The 22,440-nt window shown below is 49.9% G+C and overlaps 1 protein-coding gene across 3 annotated transcripts in view; it reads right to left on the reverse strand.

Moving 5' to 3' along the window:
* Positions 1-9,101: 9,101 nt before the first annotated feature.
* Positions 9,102-22,440, reverse strand: part of CUNH6orf89 (chromosome unknown C6orf89 homolog) — a 30,536-nt gene continuing 17,197 nt past the window's right edge. For 2 of the 3 annotated variants that reach the window (XM_070023868.1, XM_070023867.1), the window contains exons 4-8: positions 20,811-20,971; positions 20,561-20,700; positions 19,192-19,321; positions 14,905-15,028; positions 9,102-10,197 (exon numbers count right to left, since the gene is read on the reverse strand). In XM_070023868.1, coding sequence (XP_069879969.1) covers positions 10,103-10,197; positions 14,905-15,028; positions 19,192-19,321; positions 20,561-20,700; positions 20,811-20,971 — 650 coding nt within the window. In that variant the 3' untranslated portion in view covers positions 9,102-10,102. The remainder of the gene's footprint in view (positions 10,198-14,904; positions 15,029-19,191; positions 19,322-20,560; positions 20,701-20,810; positions 20,972-22,440) is intronic. The other variant, XM_070023869.1, reaches the window with a different exon arrangement.

The following is a 22,440-nucleotide window of genomic DNA, read 5'->3' on the forward strand; positions in this document are numbered from 1 at the left end:
CCCTCTGGGCTGTGCACAGAGACTTAGGGAGCAAAATGACAGGAGCATCTGGAAAGCCGTGGCCGTGACACCCAGGAGCTGCTGAGCAATGAGGACAGGAAAGGGGAAGTGGCAAAGCCCGAAGCTCACAAGGCTCTTGGTAGTTTTGAAATGACAGGAAGACCAGATACATTTGGTTAAAAGTGGAACCAGGTCTGAAGCCTGGTCCTGCCCACAGCTTTCTGGGTTGCGGAAGGAACTGAGTCAGTGATGGTGACAGACCACGCCTACTCATGGGGAAGCAGAGAGGTCATACGAATGTGTGCGCTTGTGGGACCCAGCACACCCCAGGTCTCCAGTGGACAGCACCCCTCCACCTTGTGGACGCACTTGCTCTAAGTGTGCATGGGAAATGGGTGCTCTGAATATGCTATCCTTTCTCCCCCCCCCCCCCCGGCCTCTCCTCTTATCCCAATCAGGTCTCCCTACCTAGACCAGGTCAGCTTGGAACTTGGAATCCTCCTGCCTCCAGCTTCCCCAGGGCCAGGATTACAAGTATGTACCAAAATACCACCCCCAGGGGTTTTGAAAACTTTGTCTTGATGTGTGGATTTGAAGGCCCTGACTGTCCCACAGATATGTGTTTTTCTTTTTTTTTTTTTTCTTTTTTTTGGGGGGGTCCAGTTGTGGGGCCTGAATTCTGGGCCTGGGCGCTGTCCCTCAGCTCTTCAGCTCAAGGCTAGCGCTCCACCACTTGAGCCACAGCGCCACTTCCGGCTTTTTTCTTTTTGCTTATGTGGTGCTGAGGAATAGAACCCAGGGCCTCGAGCATGCAAGGCAAGCACTCTACCACTGAGCCACCTTCCCAGCCCACAGATCTGTGCTTTTCTTGAAGGCCATAAGCTTAGGGACAAATCTAAGTTTAGGACTCACCTGTGTTTAGGAGGGTATCGAATTGAGAGCCAGGCAGATCCCTGAAAGCAAATTAATATTTGAAGAACTGGGTGTCCCACAGTGCTTGGCTGGGACGCATTACTCCGGTTCATGGAGTTGCTTCCTGCCTTCTGCCTTTGGCTTCTGTGCCCTTGAGCTACAACCCCTCACCTGCTCCAGCGCTTCCAGTCAGGCGCATGTCAGCCTGCCGCACACTGAAGGAGACAGGTGTTCTGGGAAACCTTTTCTGGCTTCAGCACTGATCTCCCTCCAGTCTCCCCTGCGATGGCGCTGAGATGGCACTGTGGGGGAGGGGGGCATTTCTGGCAGGGTTGCCATGGTGATGGACTGCAAAAGACTAAAACAGGGTGGGAAGGTGGCTCAGTGGTAAAGTGCTGGCCTCGCATGCATGAGGCCCTGGGCTCAATTCCTCAGCACCACATCCACAAAAAAATGAAAGAAATAATTCCTCAGCACCACATAAGCAAAATGAAAAAAGCCGGAAATGGCGCTGTGGCTCAAGTGGTAGAGCGCTAGCCTTGAGCTGAAGAGCTGAGGGACAGCGCCCAGGCCCAGAGTTCAGGCCCCACGACCGGAACCCCCCCCAAAATGAAAGAAATAAAACACAAAAACACCAAAAATGACAAAAAAATACTAAAAAATTATACTTCCTGGCTGGGCAGGTCATTTGCCCCGTGTAAAATCTGCGAGTTATTGGGGTGGGCCAGTACGGCAGTGTCACAGTGGCTGTTTTGAACAGGCAGGGGTGCCTGGCACATCAGAGAAGGTAGAATGGAGTCTGCTGCCTTCAGGTTTGGGGTCCATGGCTCCTGAAGAAGATGACTGATGGGATGGGCTCTGGGGACAGAGCCTCAGGCATGCCTGATGCCCCCAGGAACCATCCCTCCTCCCCTCCCCCAGGAGAGCTGGCTGCCTTGCCAGCCTGAGTCCTAAGGAGACCCTGGCTCTTCACAGCTAGGGTGTGCCTACGGGCAGAGGGTCCTCCCTCCCAGAGGCCAAATCCAGCCAACATCCGCAGCGTGGCTGGCAGGAGGCCACCCTGGGCAGGTGTTTGTGACTGACCTGGCGTCACAGTCGCCAGGTAACCATGCCGTGGGGCTCAGTGTCTACCAGGGAACAGCCAAGTGGCAGGAAGGATGCAGAGGGTCACATGTTCCCAGCGAGTTCTCTTCTTGTCTCCCAGACAAGAGGGATGCAGGCCTTCTGTGTTGCTTCTCCTGGTTGTGGTTGGGAGCATGAGTATTATCTGTCCTAATTTTGTGGGTGTGTTTTTATTTTTTTTTAATTTTAATTTTTTTTGCCAGTCCTGGGGCTTGAAATCAGGGCCTGGGCACTATCCCTGAGCTTCTTTTGCTCAAGACTAGCACTCTACCACTTGAGCCACAGTGCCACTTCCAGCCTTTTCTGTGTATGTGGTGTTGAAGAATCGAACCCAGGGCTTCATGCATGCTAGGCAAGAACTCTATCACTAAGCCACATTCCCAGCCCATCTGTACTGTTTTTATTTTATTTTTATTTTTTGTCAGTCATGGGGCTTGAACTCAGGGCCTGGGCACTCACTATCCCTGAGCTCTTCAACTCAAAACTAGTGTTCCACCACTTTGAGCCACAGTGCCACTTCCGGTTTTCTGGTGATTAATTGAAAAGTCTCACAGCTTTCCTGCTTGGGCTGGCTTTGAACTGCAATCCTCGGATCTCAGCCTCCTGAGAAGCTAGAATTACAGGTGTGAGCCACCAGCACCTAGCTAGTATTTTTTTTAAGAAGATAAAATAAAATAAAAGAAGATAAGATTAAAAAAAATAGGAGGCAGTTAGGAAAACACTGGTTCCTGAGTAGGACAGAGTGAAGGGCATGAGAACTCAAGGTCAGATGGAGGAGGGACTTTGTTGTTGACCAGATAGTGGACTCCATGGCAGTATAAGAAAAATGATGTGATGGGCTGGGAAGGTGGCTCAGTGGTAGATCGCTTGCCTTGCGTGCATGAGGCCCTGGGTTCGATTCCTCAGCACCACATAAGCAAAAAAGAAAAAAAAAACAGAAGTAGCGCTGTGGCTCAAGTGGTAGAGTGCTAGCCTTGACCTGAAGAGCAGAGGGACAGTGTCCAGGCCCACAGCCGACCAAAAGAGAGAGAGAGAGAGAGAGAGAGAGAGAGAGAGAAGAAAAACGATATGAGAGAGCAGAACACCAGTGGCTCACATCTGTAATCCTAGCTACTCAGGAGGCTGAGATCTGAGGATCGAGGTTCAAAGCCAGCCTGGGCAGGAAAGTCTGTGAGACTCTTATCTCCAATTAACTACCAGAAAATCGGAAGTGGTGCTGTGGTTCAAGGGCTAGAGCACTAGCCTTGAGCTGAAGAGCTGAGGGACAGCGCCCAGGCCCAGAGTTCAGACCACGACTGGCCAAAAAGAGAGAGAGGAAGGAAGGAAGGAAGGAAGGAAGGAAGGAAGGAAGGAAGGAAGGAAGGAAGGAAGGAAGGAAGGAAGGAAGGAAGGAAAGATGATAGATGATATGAGCCGAGCACTGGTGACTCAGGTCTGTAGTCCTAGCTACTCCGGATGCTGAGATCTGAAGGTCATGGTTCAAAGCCAGCCCAGGCAGGAAAGTCTGTGAGTCTCACAGACTCAGCTCCAGCACTGGAAGTGGTGCTGTGGCTCAAAGTGGTAGAGCTTAATAGAGCTCAGGACAGCACCCAGGCCTTGAGTTCAAGCTCTAGGATGGTAAAAAAGAAAGCCAATAGGAAGTAATCCCACTGATGTATTTGTATAAAACTATGTCAAAGAAACTGTCAAAATAACTATGAACATACAAAAAATAACCCAGCTCAAGCCCACATTGGTAACTGGCCTGTGATCTGGTGGCAGCTGGAGGGGAGCCCACAGGGGCCTGCAATCCTCCACTGAGCCTGGGGGGGCGGGGCGCCACTATGAGGCTATCTGGACACAGGCCTGTGTGGCCAGCTGGTAAGAAGGACAAAGGAATCTAGGGTCTCATTTGATTTCTGGGCACAGTGTATGGATGGGGTGGGTGTTAGCAAAAAGACTGAGATTTGAGAGCTGGTAGGAAGAGGAGGTCAGAAGCTACCATGGATGAAGGCAGAGTGAGGGTGGAGGCTGAGAATGCACCAGGGCAGAACATTAGAAAATGCAGTGCCTGTCGGAGGCAGGTTATCTCTGGTGAGAGGCACATCGGGAGCCTGGGCTCTTCAGGAGCCTGGGCTCGTGAGCAGCATGTGTTAGAAGAGGAAAAGAGAGGGTGCTGGGGCTGGGAAGGTGGCTCAGTGGTAGAGTGCTTGCCTCGCATGCACAAAGCCCTCGGTTCAACTCCTCAGTACCATGTACACAGAAAAAGCCAAAGTGGCACTGTAGTTCAAGTGGTAGAGTGCTAGTCTTGAGCAAAAGAAGCTCAAAGACAGTGCCCAGGCCCTGAGTTCAAGCCCCAGGACTGGGGAAAAAAAGGCAGGGGGGGGGGAAAGGGGGGTGAGAGGGAGGGGGAGGCTGCTGGCTGCTGGTGGCTCACACCTGTAATCCTAGCTACTCAAGAGTCTGAGATCTGAGGATCACAGTTCAAAGTCAGCCCAGGCAGGAAAGTCCATGAGACTCTTACTCCAATTAAACACCAGAAAACCAGAAGTGGTGCTGTGGCTCAGAGTGGTAGACTTAGCCTCGAGTGCAAAAGCTCAGACTGAGTTCAAACCCTATATACCCCCCCCCCACACACACACACATACGGAAAGGAGAAAATGGAAGATCAAATGACACCCAGAACACGGAAGCTCTTACCAACCAACATGAGTACTTCTAATTGCAACAAGTAAAAACTTTCAGCTGACATTGTCCAAAATAGAAATGAACTCTTTTCTTGCCTGTGTGACTATAATCCTTCTGTACATCACCTTTATAATACATTTTTTTGGGGGGGTCCGGTCGTGGGGCCTGAATTCTGGGCCTGGGTGCTGTCCCTCAGCTCTTCAGCTCAAGGCTAGCGCTCTACCACTTGAGCCACAGCGCCACTTCCGGCTTTTTTCTTTTTGCTTATGTGGTGCTGAGGAATTGAACCCAGGGCCTCAGGCATGCAAGGCAAGCGCTCTACCACTGAGCCACCTTCCCAGCCCTGTAATACATTTTTTTAAAAAGTAAAAACTCACGTGGTGTAAACCATGAACACACATTCTCTGCCTGGCAAACGCCTTGCACGTTTGCAGCACACCGAGTTACTGTGGTCATTCTGTACAGCTGGGCAAGAGGCTGCTTCCCCTGCTCACCCAGACCTTGTGGTCCTTCCACTCAGGACATGACCCAGCCTGCTTCCTCTGCCCTGGCCCAGGCTCCGGCTCATTAATGGCAGGGAGGAGCTGAGCCCCTGCCTTGCCCGTATCTCTCTCTCTAGTCTTTCCTTCCCCTACTGTGGGCTTCTGTGGCTGTTCCACAGGAGAGAAGGAGGGAGGGAGGACCACAGGCAGAACTATGGAAAGAAGTGGGGAGGAGAGCTGCCCGTGATGAGACGGGTCGTCTGGAGCTCAGCGATCCGTGGGTCCTGCCACCAATCCTCATGGAGATCCAGCGTTTGTCTCTAGTGTTCACAGCGCTGTAGCTGGCTGCACTGTGAGTAAACACGCCCGCCTAGTCCGGCACATGTGCAGCTCCCCAAGTTCTGCTTGAAACTCAAGCGCATCTTAGCGGGCTTCCATCCTCTATCTGGTGCTGGCAGCTGTGGACGCACTGACAGGCACTGCTGAAGGTAGGAGGGTCTCCGCCCAGCCCCACCGCAGACCCAGGCCTCTGCTGGTTATGTAACAGTCCTTTGTCTGGAAAAAAAAAAAAAAAGGCTGGACATTTCCCAGTCTCCAGAGAGGGGGAAATGACAGATGGAGTTCGTTCTAATGCTTAAATTATGCAGGGCAGGGAATCCAGACACAGAGGGGCCTGGACAGCACACAAGCTGGCCAGAGGGTTTTCCCCCGCAGGCCAGCACCTACGCCACACAGCGCCCGGGAGAGCGTCTGTCCATCATGCTAATGTGCTTTGGTGGAAGAAGCTGCGGCGGGCTGGAGACTGGAGTGAGGAGGACAGGAATGCAAGGCTGCTGGGAACTAGACACGTTCTGGTTCCCAGAGTTCGCCTTTGTTGTTGGCTTCAGGGTTGTGTCCAAGGGCGCCCTCCCCTTCCTCATCTCCCCACCTGACCCACACTGGCTGAAGTCCCAAACCCAGGCACCATCTTGGCCTGAAGGACATTGTGGAAACACATCTCAGCCTGTCTCTTCCCTCTCCCAGTTTTTGTGCAACGTGTGCTCCACCACCACCACAGGAGCTTACATCTAAAACACAGCCAGGTGCCCGTGGCTTCCGCCTGTCATCCTAGCTACTCAGGAGGCTGAGATCTGAGGATCACGGTTCAAAGTCTCCAATGAACCACCACAAAACTGGAAGTGGAGCTGTGGCTCAAAGTGGTGGAGCACTAGCCTTGCATGAAAGAGCTCAGGGACAGCGCCCAGGCCCTGAGTTCAAGCCCCACAACACACACACACACACACAGAGTCTAACATCCCCCTTGGCCCCCAGGGGCCTCCCCACAGGGAGACAAAACCAACCATCCACGCACACAGAATTGCAGCAGTCCCTCCCCAGATCCTACAGCCCAGCTGCCCCTCTGGCCAAGAAGCTTTTAGGATTTGCACATTCATCATGGAAGTGACTGGGGAATGAGCTAACTCATTCCAGACGGTATTAAAATGACTGAGGTCAGCACCTGTGGTTGAAGGAATTTGTGATTTGATTTTAAAATAATTGCCCCTACACGGAGAAGCCTCTGCTAGATTTTTGGAAGAAGGGAACAGAAAACTTGAGAAGTGAAAAACAAGTGATGTAACTCCAAGGGGACCCACCACTGGAATTGGGCAGAGCCCCTCCCTGGCCCACATCTGGAACCGTGGTGACGGGAAAGTGGTGGGACACAGTGGTGCGCAGTTCCACTCACACTCATCGCGCCTTCCGATGGGGAGGGGACAGTGGGAGGACTTGGATGAAAATCAGATGGCTAAGATTCCTCTCCATTTCTGTCCAGAGTCTTGAAAACAAGCCCTGCAAAGTCCCCGGCTTGTGGACCCTCATGCCTGGTTCTCCCACCCCATTGGGGTGCTACCCCCCCCATGCTATTGCATGGATGCAATGGCATCCATGGTGCTGCTCCTGGACCAGGTACCACGGCCTGCTTACCTCCCAGCTCTAGTTTCTTGCTCTACACCTCAGCTTCCTAGTGATACATATCTACTGGGGGAACGTGGGGGAAGGGGAACCACCTATGGGGGCCCTCTGGAAGCTAAAGCGGTCTGGGGTGAACTTACCATTCATTTCTCTGAGACAGCCTGAACATGCCCATTGCACTGATGGCTTTGTATTGCACGGAAAGGTGCATGTCTGTTCTCATAAAGCCGTACTACCATGGGCCTTCCTTTCCTACTGAAATTGAGTGTGGGGTGAGGACGAACTCTGCTTTCCACACCGCAGGACAGCTGTGTCACACATCTGACACTTGCACACACCTGCTCCAGCGGACGCCGGGGCAGCCTGCCTCCCCAGGAGCACATCTGAAGACGCGATTGTCTGCCGGTGGCCTCAAGGTGGGCCCAAGCCACATGTGGTCCACCACCATGCCACCTCCTGGTCACCTGTGGCTTGCTGGCATTGGTTGGGGTGGTGGCGCTGGTTAGGTGGTCCTGCCATACCTCTATCACTGTGTCCTCAGCACCACCACCTCTTTCCTTTCCCGGGTGTTCAGGCCTTTGGCTCCTTCTGTCTACTGATCAAGTGCTAGCTCTCTCCTGACACAAAGGCCACGTACAACAAGGAAAGTTGCTGGCAGGCCTTGGCCATTGCTACAAGACTGATAGCTAGGAGATTCTGCCCATCAGAACTGCCATGAGAAAAGACTGCGTTACTTCTAGACTTCAGTAATTAAGAGCAGAAAACCCTCTCCAGTGAGAATCTTTTTTTTTTTTTTTTTTTTTTTTTAAATTGGTCAGTCATGGGGCTTGAACTCTGGCCTGGGCGCTGTCCCTCAGCTCTTCAGCTCAAGGCTAGTGCTCTACCACTTGAGCCACAGTGCCACTTCCGTTTCCTGGTAGTTTTCTGGAGATAAGAGTCTCACTGACTCTCCTGCCCAGGCTGGATTTTAACGGTGATCCTCAGATCTCCGCTTCCTGAGTAGCTGGGATTACAGGCATGAGCCACCAATGCCCAGCTGAGAATCTCTCTTTCAACACAAGTCTGCATTCATGAGTAGAATTTATACAAAGCCTCAGCTAGACCCTCCCAAGGCTGATATATGTGAAGGTCCCCTCATGTTCATGACTATTATGTGGATATGTAAAATGTCCAAGGCAGAAGTAAAATGGGAGGACACAAGGTAATTCACCAAAACCCAAGCAGAGCTCGGTCCTCAGAACAGCAGCCTTGCCCCCGCGCAGTCCTCTTCTGTTCCTGCATGTGATGTATGGGAAGCCAGCTCTGCAGGCCTCTGGAATCTGATTGCTGACCTGCCTGTGTGCCAGGGGAACGCTACAGATGTTCTGAGCCTTTGCACAAGGCTGGCCTCGAAGTGATCCTCTGACTTAAGACCTCAAAGCAGGACTGCTTAGCGGCATGACTTTTATATGTACAAAGGTTTTATTTTTCCCTACTCGGCCACACAAGGGGCTGGTTCTTTTAAGGAAAAATTCCCTCAGGTACAATCATCTGAGTTTCATTTAAGCCCACAGAGGAGGCTCTGAGTATTTCTGCTCGGAGCAGTGACCTCTGCTGTCCTTTACAAACCCACACACAGGCCATTTAGGGCCCAATGGCCCCCACGAGATACCTAGGGAAAGAGGGCTGGGAAGAGGGACACACAAGGACACACAAGGGTCACAGCTCCCTCTGTCACCAGTGGCTTCACACACACACACATGCACACGCACACACGCACTCTCTCTCCTTGTGATTTCTGCTGCAGAGGCCAGAGTGGCTTGTTTTCTCTTTTGGAGACATGACCAGTGGCCACGGATGGCCACTAGCAGTTAGGGTGGGACTAGTAAGACTAGTAAGGGTGGGAGACTTGAATAGTTAGCATGTGGATTCATTACACATGCCCACCGCACTGGGGGCAAACAATGAGCACAGAGAGCCAGCCAATCGGAGCACAGCTTTATGTCACTACAAAAATAACAACTCACTCTGTCCCCCAGGACAAAGGGGAAGCCTTTTTAGGACGGAGGATCACCAATCACAGTGAGTGACACAGCCCAGCTGGGTCTGGAGCTCTTCCACCAGCCATATTACGACAGCAGCTTGCACACACCTGCGAGACAGCCTCCCGTACGGTCAGGCCCTGTGAGCCAACCCAGGCAGGGCCCTCTCCCGCAGCCAGCACCAGCTCGCCTCCCTCTGAAGACAAAGTAGGTGAGGGGCGGACAAGGGCCGCTGCCTGAGCAGTGGGGGCTCCGGCCCAGCCAAGGGAGGGGACCAGGAGCCCAGGTTCTGGGAACACATATAATGGGGGCAGAGCTGGGGTGTTATAAACCTAGAGAGAAGTGTGTGCTTCGGAATTATATTAAAATTATACTCACACTCCAGCCTGGCATCACTGACTCCAAGAGCCAGGGATGCTAGGAAGGAGGGTTTGGTAAAACTTTTGTTTTGTACTTTGCAGTGCTGGGACCCAGGGCCTCACACATCTAACTGCAATTCAAGTTATTTGATCTTTTGTTCTCAATTCCACTCTGCTTGGCAAAGTGCTGTGACTTCCTTGGCCATGGATTTCCATCGGGGTACGGGGCAGACAGCGAAGATCAGGTCCATTTGCTAAGGGGCAGCTGTATGCCAGGATCCACCGGCCGCCACCTCCACAGCCTTCCGAGTGGAGGAGGGCACCGCGTAGATATCCTGCCAGTGGGGCGAACTCAGGCCACAGCATCCAGAGGCTAGATGAGCCCCAGACAGCTGCTGGCAGAGCCCCAGTGATGCAGCCAGGCTGGAATCCTTCTTGAGCCATCTGGGGGAGGAGCAGCTGGCGGGCACATGCATGCCAAGGGCGGGAGCTGAGGAACCAGCCCCTGGAACGTGGCTCGTCCTTTTCATTTCTTCCCTTTCAACCTGGTGGTCAGCACGCTAAGCTGCTCCTACAGTTCTGTTTCCTATGGTGCTGAGAGAGTGGTTCCATCACAGATGACCAAAGGCTGCGTCCCTCTGGCTACAATGTAGGCCTTCCAGTGTGGGGCGCTGGCGTAGCCTTGAGAGGAAACAGCAATGGGAAACAGGTGAGGAGCAGGGCAGGGCAGGGCAGACAGAGCCCTGGGACACCACAGACCCGTAGGCAAATCTTGCTGTGGGGATGTCCCCGCTCTTCACAGTGTAAGAATCCCTCCTTATGACAGTGCTGTCTAACCAGACATCCAACAGGTCCAGCAGGCTCCACTCTGAACCCAAATGCCCCCCACCCCCCAGCAGCTCCATCACATGCTACAGATCTCAAAGGCCAGATACCCAGGAAGGCACTGCTGGCTACCAGTTCTCAGACTGATCTCCAGCTCTGTGTGTGTGTGTGTGTGTGTGTGTGTGTGTGTGTGTGTGTGTGTGTGTGTGTGTGTGTGTGTGTGTGTGTGTGTGTGTGTGTGTGTGTGTGTGTGTGTGTGTGTGTGTGTGTGTGTGTGTGTGTGTGTGTGTGTGTGTGTGTGTGTGTGTGTGTACACGTGCACGCGTGCATGCTCGCACATGTCTTTCAAAATAGGGTCTACGTAGCCCAGACGGGCCTCAAACTTGGGATCCTCTTGCCTCTGCCACCTTGAGTGTTGGAATTACAGCTGTGCACTGCCATGCCTGGTTTGATCTCATGACCTCAAGCTTTTTTTGTTGTTGTTGAACTCTGGCCTTGGGCACTGTCCCTGAGCTCTTCAGCTCAAGGCTAGTGCTCTACCACTTAAGCCACAGCACCACTTCTGGTTTTCTGGTGGTTCATTGGAGATAAGGGTCTCATGGATGTTCCTGCCCGGGCTGGCTTTGAACCAGGATCCTCAGATCTGAGTCCTCTTAGTATCTGGGATGACAGGCGTGAGCCACCGACGCCCGGCGAGGCTTTCTTTTAACCACAACACAGCCATAGTTGTTTAAAAAAAAAAACAAAAAACCTCAGCCGGGCACCGGTGGCTCAGGTCTGTCATTCTAGATACTCAGGAGACTGAGATCTGAGGATCAGAGTTCAAAGCCAGCTCAGGAAGGAAAGTCTGTGAGACTCTTATCTCTAATAAACTACTCAGAAAAAGCCATGGTACCATGGCTCAAGTGATAGTGCTAGCCATAAGCACAGAGAGGCTCAGGGCCCGAGTTTAAGTCTCAAGACTGGAAAAAAAAAAAATCTCTTAGTGAAAAATTGCTAGAGTTGGCCCCATCCACTTTTTTTTTTTTTAATTTGTAATACTGAGATTGAACTCAGGTGGGATTGAACTCAGGGCCTAGATATTACTAGAGCCACATCTCCAGCCTCTTTTTTTTGCCAGTCCTGGGGCTTGAACTTGGCCTGGGCACTGTCCTTTAGCCTCTTTTTGCTCAAGGCTAGCACTCTACCACTTGAGCCATAATACCAATTCCGGTGGTTTCTGTTTATGTGGTCCTGAGAAATCAAACCCGGAGCATCATGCATGCAAGGCAAGCACTCTACCACTGAGCCACCTTCCCAGCCCCATCCAACCTCTTTTAATGCCAGTTGTTTTCAAGGTAGGGTCTTGCTTTTATCTCAATCAATCTAGATTACCATCCTCCTATTGGGCTTTCCTGGGGTCTTTGGGATGACAGGCACATGAAACATTGCGTTTCCTTGTGGCTGGAACAACAGGCATACACCACTGTGCCCTGCCTTTGGTTGAGATGGAGCCTTGCAAATCACCCACTCCCAACTGGCTTCAAACCTCCCAAGTAGTTAGGATCACAGGCTCAGGCCACCATGCCTGGCTTCCTCATCCATCTTTACACCAAGAGCAGCAAACAGCATTCAACCTTTACTTGGTGGTTCAAGGTCACCAAAAGCAGGTCCCTGTTAAGTATAGTGACAGCAGATGCTGTAATGGACCTGTGTCATCCTTAAAAACATGGCAGTCTAGGGGCTGGGAAGGTGGCTCAGCGGTAGAGCGCTTGCCTTGCATGCCTGAGGCCCTGGGTTCGATTCCTCAGCACCACATAAGCAAAAAGAAAAAAGCCAGAAGTGGCACTGTGGCTCAAGTGGTAGAGTGCTAGCCTTGAGCTGAAGAGCTGAGGGACAGCGCCCAGGCCCAGAGTTCAGGCCCCATGACCGGACTGCCCCCCCCAAAACAAAAAAACAAAAAAACATGGCAGTCTAAGTTTTTCTGGTGATCTGTAATCCCTCCCTCCCCCCTCGACTGGACCTGAGTACCTTGTCACAGAACTGGCTTGCTACAGTGCCTTCTAAGGACCCGGAAGGACTGGCACTGTCACTACCTGAGCCACTGAGCTATTCTTCACTGTCAGGGTCTAAGTCTAATCCCTCTCTTCTTCTTGAATTACCTTTTTTTGGGTCCGGTAGTGGGGCCTGAACTCTGGGCCTTGGTGCTATCCCTCAGCTCTTCAGCTGAAGGCTAGCGCTATACCACTTGAGCCACAGTGCCACTTCCAGCTCTTTCTGCTTATGTGGTGCTGAGGAATTGAACCCAGGGCCTCATGCATGCAAGGCAAGCGCTCTACCACTGAGCCAACTTCCCAGCCCCCTTGAATTACTTTTGATCCTGTGAGGGCTTTGGATGCCCACTGCTCTCTCCTCCATCTTCCCAGGCCTGTGCTCCTCTTCGACCCTCCATCCCTTTTCTATGCCTGTCATGGCTGGCCCGTTTAAGATGCCACCAACCATAGGACTCCTTTCTTTCTGGTCAATACACCAGCCAATCACATTTGAGGGTACTGAGGTCTATGCAGTTTGATACTCAAGAGTTTCTCCAATCACTGCCCGACAGCTTTGAATTCTTTTTAAATCTACAGATGCCATTCTGAATGTGTGTGGGAGTGGGGAATCTGGAATGTGAATAAGTCATGTGTGTTTCTACAGTTGTCTAAACTACTAGGCAGCTCAACCATAAGCTCTAAACCCCAACACATAGAGGCATAGACTTCTGCAGTGCTCATCCTTAGAGTAAGGGCCACTCCATTGCAGGCAAGCAGTTCAGCACGATTTTGACTCAAGAATTTTCTTTTTTATAGGAGTTTCCTAAGGGCCAGCCAGCTGTGCTCCATTATTAGTTAATACTTAATTGTTACATTGTTTTTATTTTCCATTTCTGAATTGAAATCAAGGTTATATAACTTGGATTAATATTTAGCACAGCTGGGCGCCAGTGGCTCATGCCTGTAATCCTAGCTACTCAGGAGGCTGAAATCTGAAGATCGCAGTTTGAAGCCAGCCAGGGCAGCAAGTCCCCATGAGATTCTTATCTCCAGTTAATGGCTCAGAAACCAGAAGTGGTGGTATGGCTCAAGTGGTAAGAGTGCTAGCCTTGAATACAAAGAGGCTCAGGGCCTGGATGCTGTTCAAGCCCCACAACTGACAAAAAACAAAAACACAAACAAAACAAAACAAAACTTAGCACAGTTTGCAGTCTGCTCCATACCCCTAAATGAGGTGAGAAGATTGGAGGAATCTGGGGTCTTCTGAATGGGCCCCATGGAGGCCTTACCTGGGTGGTGGAGCAGAAAACAGAGTGGCCAGTGGTGACGCTGCAGGTATGCTTGCTTCTGCCAGGAGCATGCTGTCCAAGTGATTGCAACTGACAGTGTTAATGCAAATCTGCTGCCCTCTGGGGTCATCTTTTGAGAAATGAGGGCCAGGCTGATTTTCAGCCGGAAAAACATGGAGCTCGAGTCAGGGGTGAGTCATCTGTGTGAGGCTGTGACTTGGTTGTGGGAGCCCCACGGGAGGGAACCCTTCCCTGTGCAACCCTTCCCCTGACATAAGGCTTTGTACTCTTTTATCTGCAAAACCCTTTTGTTGTTGTTGCAGTAACTGGGGCTTGAACTCGGGGCCTTGAGCTCTTACATGGCTTTTCACTCAAGGCTGGTGCTCTACCATTTGAGCCATACCTCACATTTCTGGCATTTTGCTGGCTAGCTAAAGATGGTGTCTCACAGAATTTTTTTGCCAGGGTTGGCTTTGAACTATAGTCCTCTGGATCTCAGCTTCTAGAGTAGCTAGAATTACCAGCACTTAGCTTCTAACTTGAATTTTCTATGATCAATAAAATAAGGGTTGTAAATGCTGTTTGTAGGAGACATTGCTCTCTGCCTCATTAGTTGTTTTGTTCCTAGGCATAAATATATTGTCCCCATTAATAAAAGAATTTTTTTATTCAACTTAAATTGTGGTGAAAGTAGATTTGATACTGAAGAATATTTCCTGCAGGGCGCCAGTGGCTCACACCTGTAATCCTAGCTACTCAGGAGGCTGAGATCTGAGGATCACGGTTCAAAGCCAACCAGGGCAGGAAAGTCTGTGAGACTCTTATCTCCAATAAAAACCACTAGAAAACTGGAAGTGGTGCTGTGGCTCAAGCAGTAGAGTGCTTGCCTTGAGCTGAAGAGCTGAGGGACAGCGCCCAGGCCCAGAGTTCAAGCCCCACCACCGACAAAAAAAAAAAAAAAAAGAATATTTCCCTAGTTAAAGGCTGGGAAGGTATCTCAGTGGTAGAGTGCTTGCCAAGCATGCATGAAGCCCTGAGTTTGATTTCTCAGCACCACATAAACAGAAAAAGCCAGAAGGGGCGCTGTGGCTCAAGTGGTAGAGTGCTAGCTTTGAGCAAAAGAAACTCAGGGACAGTGCCCAGGCCCTGAGTTCAAGCCCCAGGACCAGCACCCATACACACACACACACAAAAGAATATTTCCCAAGTTAAAAACAAGAGGGAGACCTCAGCTGACCCTGCCCTCCAGGGAGCCTACATACCAATGTCCCCGGACTCTATGGGCATGGCCATGGTCTGACAGTGTCTTCGACACTGGAAGGGAGGGATGAGCTGCAACATGGCCTCTCCGCTGCCAAGAGTAAATAAGTCATGCACCTTATGCATCTGGAAGAAAGAACGAGGGGAAGGAAGGAAAAGCAAACAGAAATAAAACTTGGGCCATTAGTATACAACAATCCTCACACAGCGCCAATTTCCTCTCAGTCTCAACAAAGAAAAACTGAACCAATAACAAAATTCATAAGGCCCAAAAGACATAACAAACAAGTTTCTCCTAAACATGGCATCTCCCAATACTGACTAGGGTAAAAAAAAGCTCTTTCTTCCATGTATTCCTCTAAAGAGATAGTCATTTACTGGGCAGTTTCATCAGTGAAAATCCAAGAGCAGATACTGGTGAACTTCGTCATCCGCAACTATTTCAAGCCGGCCAACAGGAATTCCACTGCAACTTCCTCATCTTCTGGGGAATACACCTGTTCTACCCTCAGCTATCCCTCTCACCGAATTTCACCAAGTGCTAAGTCTTAGTAGAGGCCAACACCTGTGATTTAAGTATATAATCTTCCCAGGATCTGGTTTGACCCAGAATTTAGATAAACAGATGGTTGCATACCTGTTGAGCACTCTCCCTGGACTATCATTTGTTACATGGCAGCAAGCTCAAGTTTACACCCTGGCATATCTATACCATCTTACTAATGCAAACCAGTCACAGTAGGCTTGGCCTCTGATGCTGAGGTCAAAAAGGACAAGCAGGGGCTGGGAGGGTGGCTCAGTGGTAGAGCGCTTGCCTTGCATGCATGAGGCCCTGGGTTCGATTCCTCAGCACCACATAAACAAAAAGAAAAAAGCTGGAAGTGGCGCTGTGGCTCAAGTGGTAGAGTGCTAGCCTTGAGCTGAAGAGCTGAGGGACAGCGCCCAGGCCCAGGCCCTAAGACCGGACCCAAAAAAAAAAAAAAAAAAGGACAAGCAGAATGTGCACACAAGCAAATGCTGTCAGGAGCAGGGAGCAGGGACAAAGGGAGAGAGGGGCCTTGCTCAGGCCTTCTTCCCAGCTCCACCATGCAAGAAAACCCCTAGGGCCTCCTTCCCCTCCACTCCTCTCTCCTCCATCACCTCCTGGCTCTTGACTCAAGAGGCCCTGGCGCTACAAAGCAGAGGTCCCACAACTTGACTACCTGGGCTGAGTTCATCTTTTTTTCCCCACTCTAGGTCTTTCAAGACTTAGGTTTTGGCTTCATCTTCCCCCGTGCTGAACACTGGCCATGATTCTGGCAATACCAAGAGTCATTTCACTGGTTACCATGGTAAAAGGAGGTGGCCTAGTCCATGGAGCCAGCCTGCAGCTGACTGATACTAATACTGGCAGAAGCCTTGATGGCAGCAGTCCTGAAAAAAATCCCAGAAGACCAAGACCAAGTGCTCTGTCCCCTTTTTTAGGCTAGAGGGGAACAGGGTCATGCTTTCCCACCCAAGGGGCAAAGACAGAGACAATTTGAGGGCAGCCCTTGGCAACACTGGGCCTCTTCCCCAGTGCCGTTTAATGATAGAAGCCCCACTGCTTGTCTTCTGCCACTAGGCCGCCTCGTGGTGCTGGGCCCACACACTTGATGCTAAGGCCTAACGATGGGGCGGTGGATAGACAGCAGGGTGGAGAAAGGAGAGCATGGGCCAGGGTGGGGAGACAGCTGCTCTCAGAAACCAGACGCTCAGGATTGTGTCTTTGGGGCCACTCCCCTTCTCCAAACATCCTTCAGAACCATAACAAGATGACTTTGATAAGCACTTCAGTAACTGCCTTCACTCCTTTGGCTTGGTTCCTCGGTGTTAAGTAGGCTGGGGACATTAACTTCAATATTCATGTGGGAAAACTAAGATAAAGATGAAGGCCCTCGCCCAGAATTATATCATAATTATGAAGATGAAATCCTATCGGGGCCCTGAGTTCTAGCCAGAGACAGCCAGAGCCCAGCACCTCCCGACTGCTGGCAGACAGGAGATCTTACTCCTAGACAAAGTGATTGTTTTTATAAGCTTTTGAATTCCTACAACACGATTCAGCAAATTTGGAGCCAAATAACAGCATCAGGAGGTTGAAGACACAACCCAGAGTTGGTAGAGGATCACAGATTGGGAAATTCAATTTTTTTTTTTGTACAAAAGAAATTCATCCAATTCTTTCAAACCAGTCAAGGTTCAAAAATCTTCCTCAAAAATGAGAACCAGGGCTGGGAAGTTGGCTCAGTGGTAGAGCACTTGCCTTGCATGCTTGAGGCCCTGGGTTCGATTCCTCAGCAACACATAAGCAAAAGAAAAAAGCCGGAAGTGGCGCTGTGGCTCAAGTGGTAGAGCGCTAGCCTTGAGCTGAAGAGCTGAGGGACAGCGCCCAGGCCCAGAGTTCAGGCCCCACGACTGGACTCCCCCCCCCAAAAAAAAATTACAGAAATGAGAACCAGCAAAAGAACAATGAGAGAAAAGAAAACAAACAATAAAAAAGCAAATACAGAACAGCTTCTCCAAGTCAACTGGCCTGCAACCAGTGACAGGGACCAGTGGGTCTTTGCACCTCAGCCAGGCTGCATGCCTCCTCTGTGCCCAGCAAGTCTTCTACGCCTGCAAACCTTGACTTGCAAGCCCTGCACCTGAAGGGGGGCTGGAGATTCCTATTAGCCCTACTCTGTATCCTTGGGGAAATAATTTCATCTCTCTAGGGTTATATTTCCCTACCTACAAAATGAGGAAGTTGGAGTCAATCTGGAGGAAAGCGAAGGAAGGGGTGACATTGTTCATCATTACCTGACTTATGAAATGGTAACCCCTCTGTACACCTTAATAATATAAACATTTAATATATATATATATATATATATATTTTTTTTTGTTGTTGTTGTTGTTATTGGTTGTGGGGCTTGAACTCAGGGCCCAGGGGGCTGTCCCTGAGCTTTTTTGCTCAAATCTAGCACTACTAGTTAGAGCCATAGAGAGTTCCACTTCCATTTTTCTCATGGTTAATTGGAGATAGGAGGCTCACAGACTTTCCTGCTTGGCTGGCTTTGAACTGTGATTCTCAGATCTCAGCTTCCTGAGTAGCTAGGATTACAGGTATGAGCCACCAGCGCCCGGCTAAAATTGTATTTTAAAGAATGAAAAAGTTAGCCGGGCGCTGGTGGCTCAGGCCTGTAATCCTAGCTACTCAGGAGGCTGAGATCTGAGGATAGCGGTTCAAAGCCAGCCCGGGCAGGAGAGACCGTGAGACTCCTATCTCCAATAAACCACCAGAAAACCGGAAGTGGCACTGTAGCTCAAGTGGTAGAGCGCTCGCCTTGAGCTGAAGAGCTGAGGGACAGCGCCCAGGCCCAGAGTTCAAGCCCCATGACCGACAAAAAAAAAAAAAGAATGAAAAAGTTAGGCTAGGAATGTGGCTTAGTGGCTTAGAGTGCTTGCCTACCATGTATGAAGCCCTGACCCTGAGTTTGATTCAATACCATATAAACTCAATACCATATAAACGCATAAAGCTGGAAGTGTCACTGTGGCTCAATAGGTAGGGTGCTAGCCTTGAGTACAGGGGGACTCAGGGAAAGTGCTCAGGCCTGGAGGTCAAGCCCCAGGACTGGCCAAAAAAAAGAATGAAGAAGTTGGACTATTCAGTTATGTACTATTTATTAGGGCTCATCTACTTTTTATTTTATTTATTTATTTATTTATTTATTTATTTATTTTGGGTACGGTCATGGGACCTGAACTCTAGGCCTGGGTGCTGTCCTTCAGCTCTTCAGCTCAAGGCTAACGCTCTACCACTTGAGCCACAGCGCCACTTCCGGCTTTTTTCTTTTGCTTATGTGGTGCTGAGGAATTGAACCCAGGGCCTCATGCATGTAAGGCAAGCACTCTACTACTGAGCCACCTTCCCAGCCCCCTCATCTACTTTTTAATTTGAGATGGAGAAGTCAGGCTAACTGCCCATTCAAGTCCCTTCACCTTTTAAGATTCCACTCCCTTGAATACAGAAAAGTAGCTTGCCCCAGGTGTTACGGACAGGACAGGACACAGATCTGGTATGGTAAGGAGACTTTCTGGGAAACTGCTTCCGTAACCTGGCACCAAGTCTCTTGGTTACCAGCAGGAGGGGAGAACTTCAGACTGTGGGCACTCCTCTGCCCACTTTCTAAATTGATGTGCAGGGAAGGATTTGACTATAACATCAGTCCAGGTCCCAAATGAGGAAAATCCTAGATCCAGGTCCTCTTAAAAAAATGTCCTACCTTACTTCCCACAACAGGCTCTGGGTGGAGACGGAAACACTTTTTTAAGGAGGCATCTTTTAGAAACGGCAGATGGTTAAAAACAGGAAAAAGTTCGTGTAAAATTTGTGATCTGTTCAGAGGTCTTCTCCTGTAAAGTTTGAGCAGAGAAAAAGACACTATTTGGGGTCAGCCAGCCTTTCTGCAGGACAAACAGAGCCAAGCAGGGTGGGGAACACAGAGGAGCGAAAAGAGAGCAAAACAGCAGTATAATGTCCTAAGTATTAGGTCCACAAAGAACAGTGTGTGCAGTCAACGGGTGATAAATGTGCACACATACACAGATACAGATGTACTCTACTGCCACCATTTGTATGCGCGGGTGGATTGTTTATAAAATCCAGCTGAAACAACATATAAGGGCAAGAAACAATCTACTTGATCTGTCTTGGAAAAGAGGCTAAAGGACAAGGAAAGGGAAGGGAGGAGAGAAGAAAGGTGGAGGGGATAAAAAGCATAATCCTCTGTTGGGAGCAGATGGGGCAAGGGAGCCCACTTAACTTATTAAACTAAGCATTCTATCACAGAAATAAATGGCAAGTTCTAAGAAAGGTAGAGGAGCCCAGGTGCCAGCGGCTCATGCCCATAATTGTAGCTACTCAAGGAGGCTGAGATCTTAGGATGATAGTTGGAAGCCAGCCTAGGAAGGAAAGTCTGTGAGACTCTTATCTCCAATTAACCAAAAAGCCAGAAGTGGAACTCAAGTGACAGAACACTAGCGGTGAGCAAAAAAGCTCAGGGACAGCACCTAGGCCCCGAGTTCAAGCCCCAGGACCAGCACAAAAGAATGAACAAACGAACAAATGAAAGGTGAAAGCCTTAAAAAAAAAAAAAATCCAACAAGCCAGGCGCCGGTGGCTCACGCCTGTAATCCTAGCTATTCAGGAGGCTGAGATCTGAGGATCGCGGTTCAAGGCCAGCCCAGGCAGGAAAGACCGTGAGACTCCTATCTCCAATAAACCACCAGAAAAACTGGAAGTGGCGCTGTAGCTCAAGTGGTAGAGCGCTCGCCTTGAGCTGAGACAGCGCTCAGGCCCAGAATTCAAGCCCCACAACCGACCAAAAAAAAAAAAAAAAAAAAAAAAAAAATCCAACAAAATATCTGAAAAAGCAATTTTAGTCCTCTGAAAGGATTCTGCATGGAAGCGGGCCTTCCTTGTCTTGCTGGAGGGCAGCTGCTTCATCTGTGAGCTCTTCTCTCATGACTGGAAGCTAGGAGATGCCTACTGGGTGCTGGTAGGTGCCTCACCCAAGGGAATTGGTGGCTCCTGCTGCTTGGACACGTGGCCTACGCCTTTCCTACACACAAGCTTAGCACGTTCACACTCACCATGGGTAAGGGAATGGGAACCACCGCTCAGGAAAACAACGCCACCATTTGGCGAAAACCCCTTCTGTGAAGCCTTCTGTGGCCTCGGGGTACTGGCACAGGAAGTGCTGCATCTCCTCAGACATCACAGGCTGGCCCGTCTTGGCAAGGAGGAAGGGAAACAAGAACAAGTTTATGACAGTAAATTTTGGGGGTCTTGATCCAGCCCTGGAATGGGAGCCAGCCTGGAGAGAAGCAGGCCTCTGCTCACCTTGATAACCAGAGGATGGAGGCCATCAAAGTTCTTTGGGGCATCTTCCACAAGTACCACCTTGAGGGGCAACTGGTGAGCACAGCCGGTGCAGTCGGCAGGGACCGTCTCCGACAGATTCTGCTCACAGTTGTTGGTCCAAATCTGAGAGAAGTCAAAATCTAAATGGGGGTGGGGAAGTAAATACAGGTATTTAGCTTGGGATAAAGGTAGACAGTTACATGTAACTTTTCACATGTAAGCAGCGAGGAACACTGGACGGCTCTGCAAAGGTACAGGAAAAACAGAAAAACAAGCACCCACTGACAAGAGAGGGCCCAGAGGCCAGGGCTGGGAGAGCATTTGCTTCTGCAGCTTTTCTATGCTCTGTGTCCATGTTAGCATGCATGTGCATTTCCTTCCTCAGATGAGTAGATTGAGGAGTGACAGCTGGAGGAAGCATTCAGCAATTCAGTCCAAATGTTTTCCAAGCCGGGGCCAGGCGTCTGGAATGTCTAGGGCACAACAGGAGTGGCATTCCTGGTGGTTCTACATCACCAACACATCCTGATGCTTGTCACCTTGCACACTCTGATGTACAAACGCACTAGTGGGAACCAAGACAATTCTCAGAAGGTGTGAGGAAAGGGCAGGAAGAGGGCAGGGTTGGGGAAGCTACAGTGAGTTGTTGAGGGTATCTTTGGTATACAGTGAATTGCCTATGCCTATATGACAATGTCCAGAATGGGTGACACTACTAATAATCATTGACCTGAACTCCATAATTGATCAATTAATCAGCAGGTTGATTAGAAGGAAGACCCCCGCCACCAATTCTGATGTAGTACTAGTCAACTGGCTGCCTGATACCCTCTCTGGGTACCTCTGAAGGTCTTGCTTTCATAGTTTTTCTCTGTTCCTCTCCCCTGTCAGTATCCTGTCCAGAAAGCTACTCATTATTTCTTGTTTACTTTCCGATCCGTTTAGAGTTTCATCTGTGTTCTTGAAGAGCTGTGTTTGTTTTAAACTCTAAGTTGAATCCAAAATGTTTCACAAGATGGTTCTGATTAAAACCTAATAGAACCAATCAGGGGAGCGCCTAAAACAAAGGGCAACAGACAACCCAATTGGGCCAAAACACTATCGATTTTTTTAACATCAATAAAGACACTTGGGAATTATCTGTTAATCACAAAACATTCCAGTAATCAGCAGTGAACATTTTGTTTTCTCCCCCCGCCCCCATTTTTTATTTTGCATCAATTAGTTACCCAGGATATTTTTTTTTTTTGTGGGTCATGGGACTTGAACTCTGGGCTTGGGTGCTATCCCTGTGCTCTTCAGCTCAAGACAAGCGCTCTAACACTTGAGCTACAGCACCATTTCCGGTTTCCTAAGTGGTTAACTGGAGATAAGAGTCTCACAGACTTTCCTTCCCCGGGCTGGCTTTGAACCATGATCCTCAGATCTCAGCCTCCTGAGTAGTTAGGATTACAGGCGTGAGCCACTGGCGCCTGGCTTGCCAGGATCTTTTATTTTACCCTTTCTATATATGTATGCAATGACACATGATTAGACTCACCCTCTCTAGCTCTTCCTTTACCTGCTTCCTGCTTCCTACACCAATCTCAACAGGCTTCACTGTGTCAGT

This window comes from Dipodomys merriami, unplaced genomic scaffold, assembly GCF_024711535.1.
Source record: "Dipodomys merriami isolate MVZ:Mamm:240054 unplaced genomic scaffold, mDipMer1.0.p SCAF_16, whole genome shotgun sequence".
Lineage (NCBI taxonomy): Eukaryota > Metazoa > Chordata > Mammalia > Rodentia > Heteromyidae > Dipodomys > Dipodomys merriami.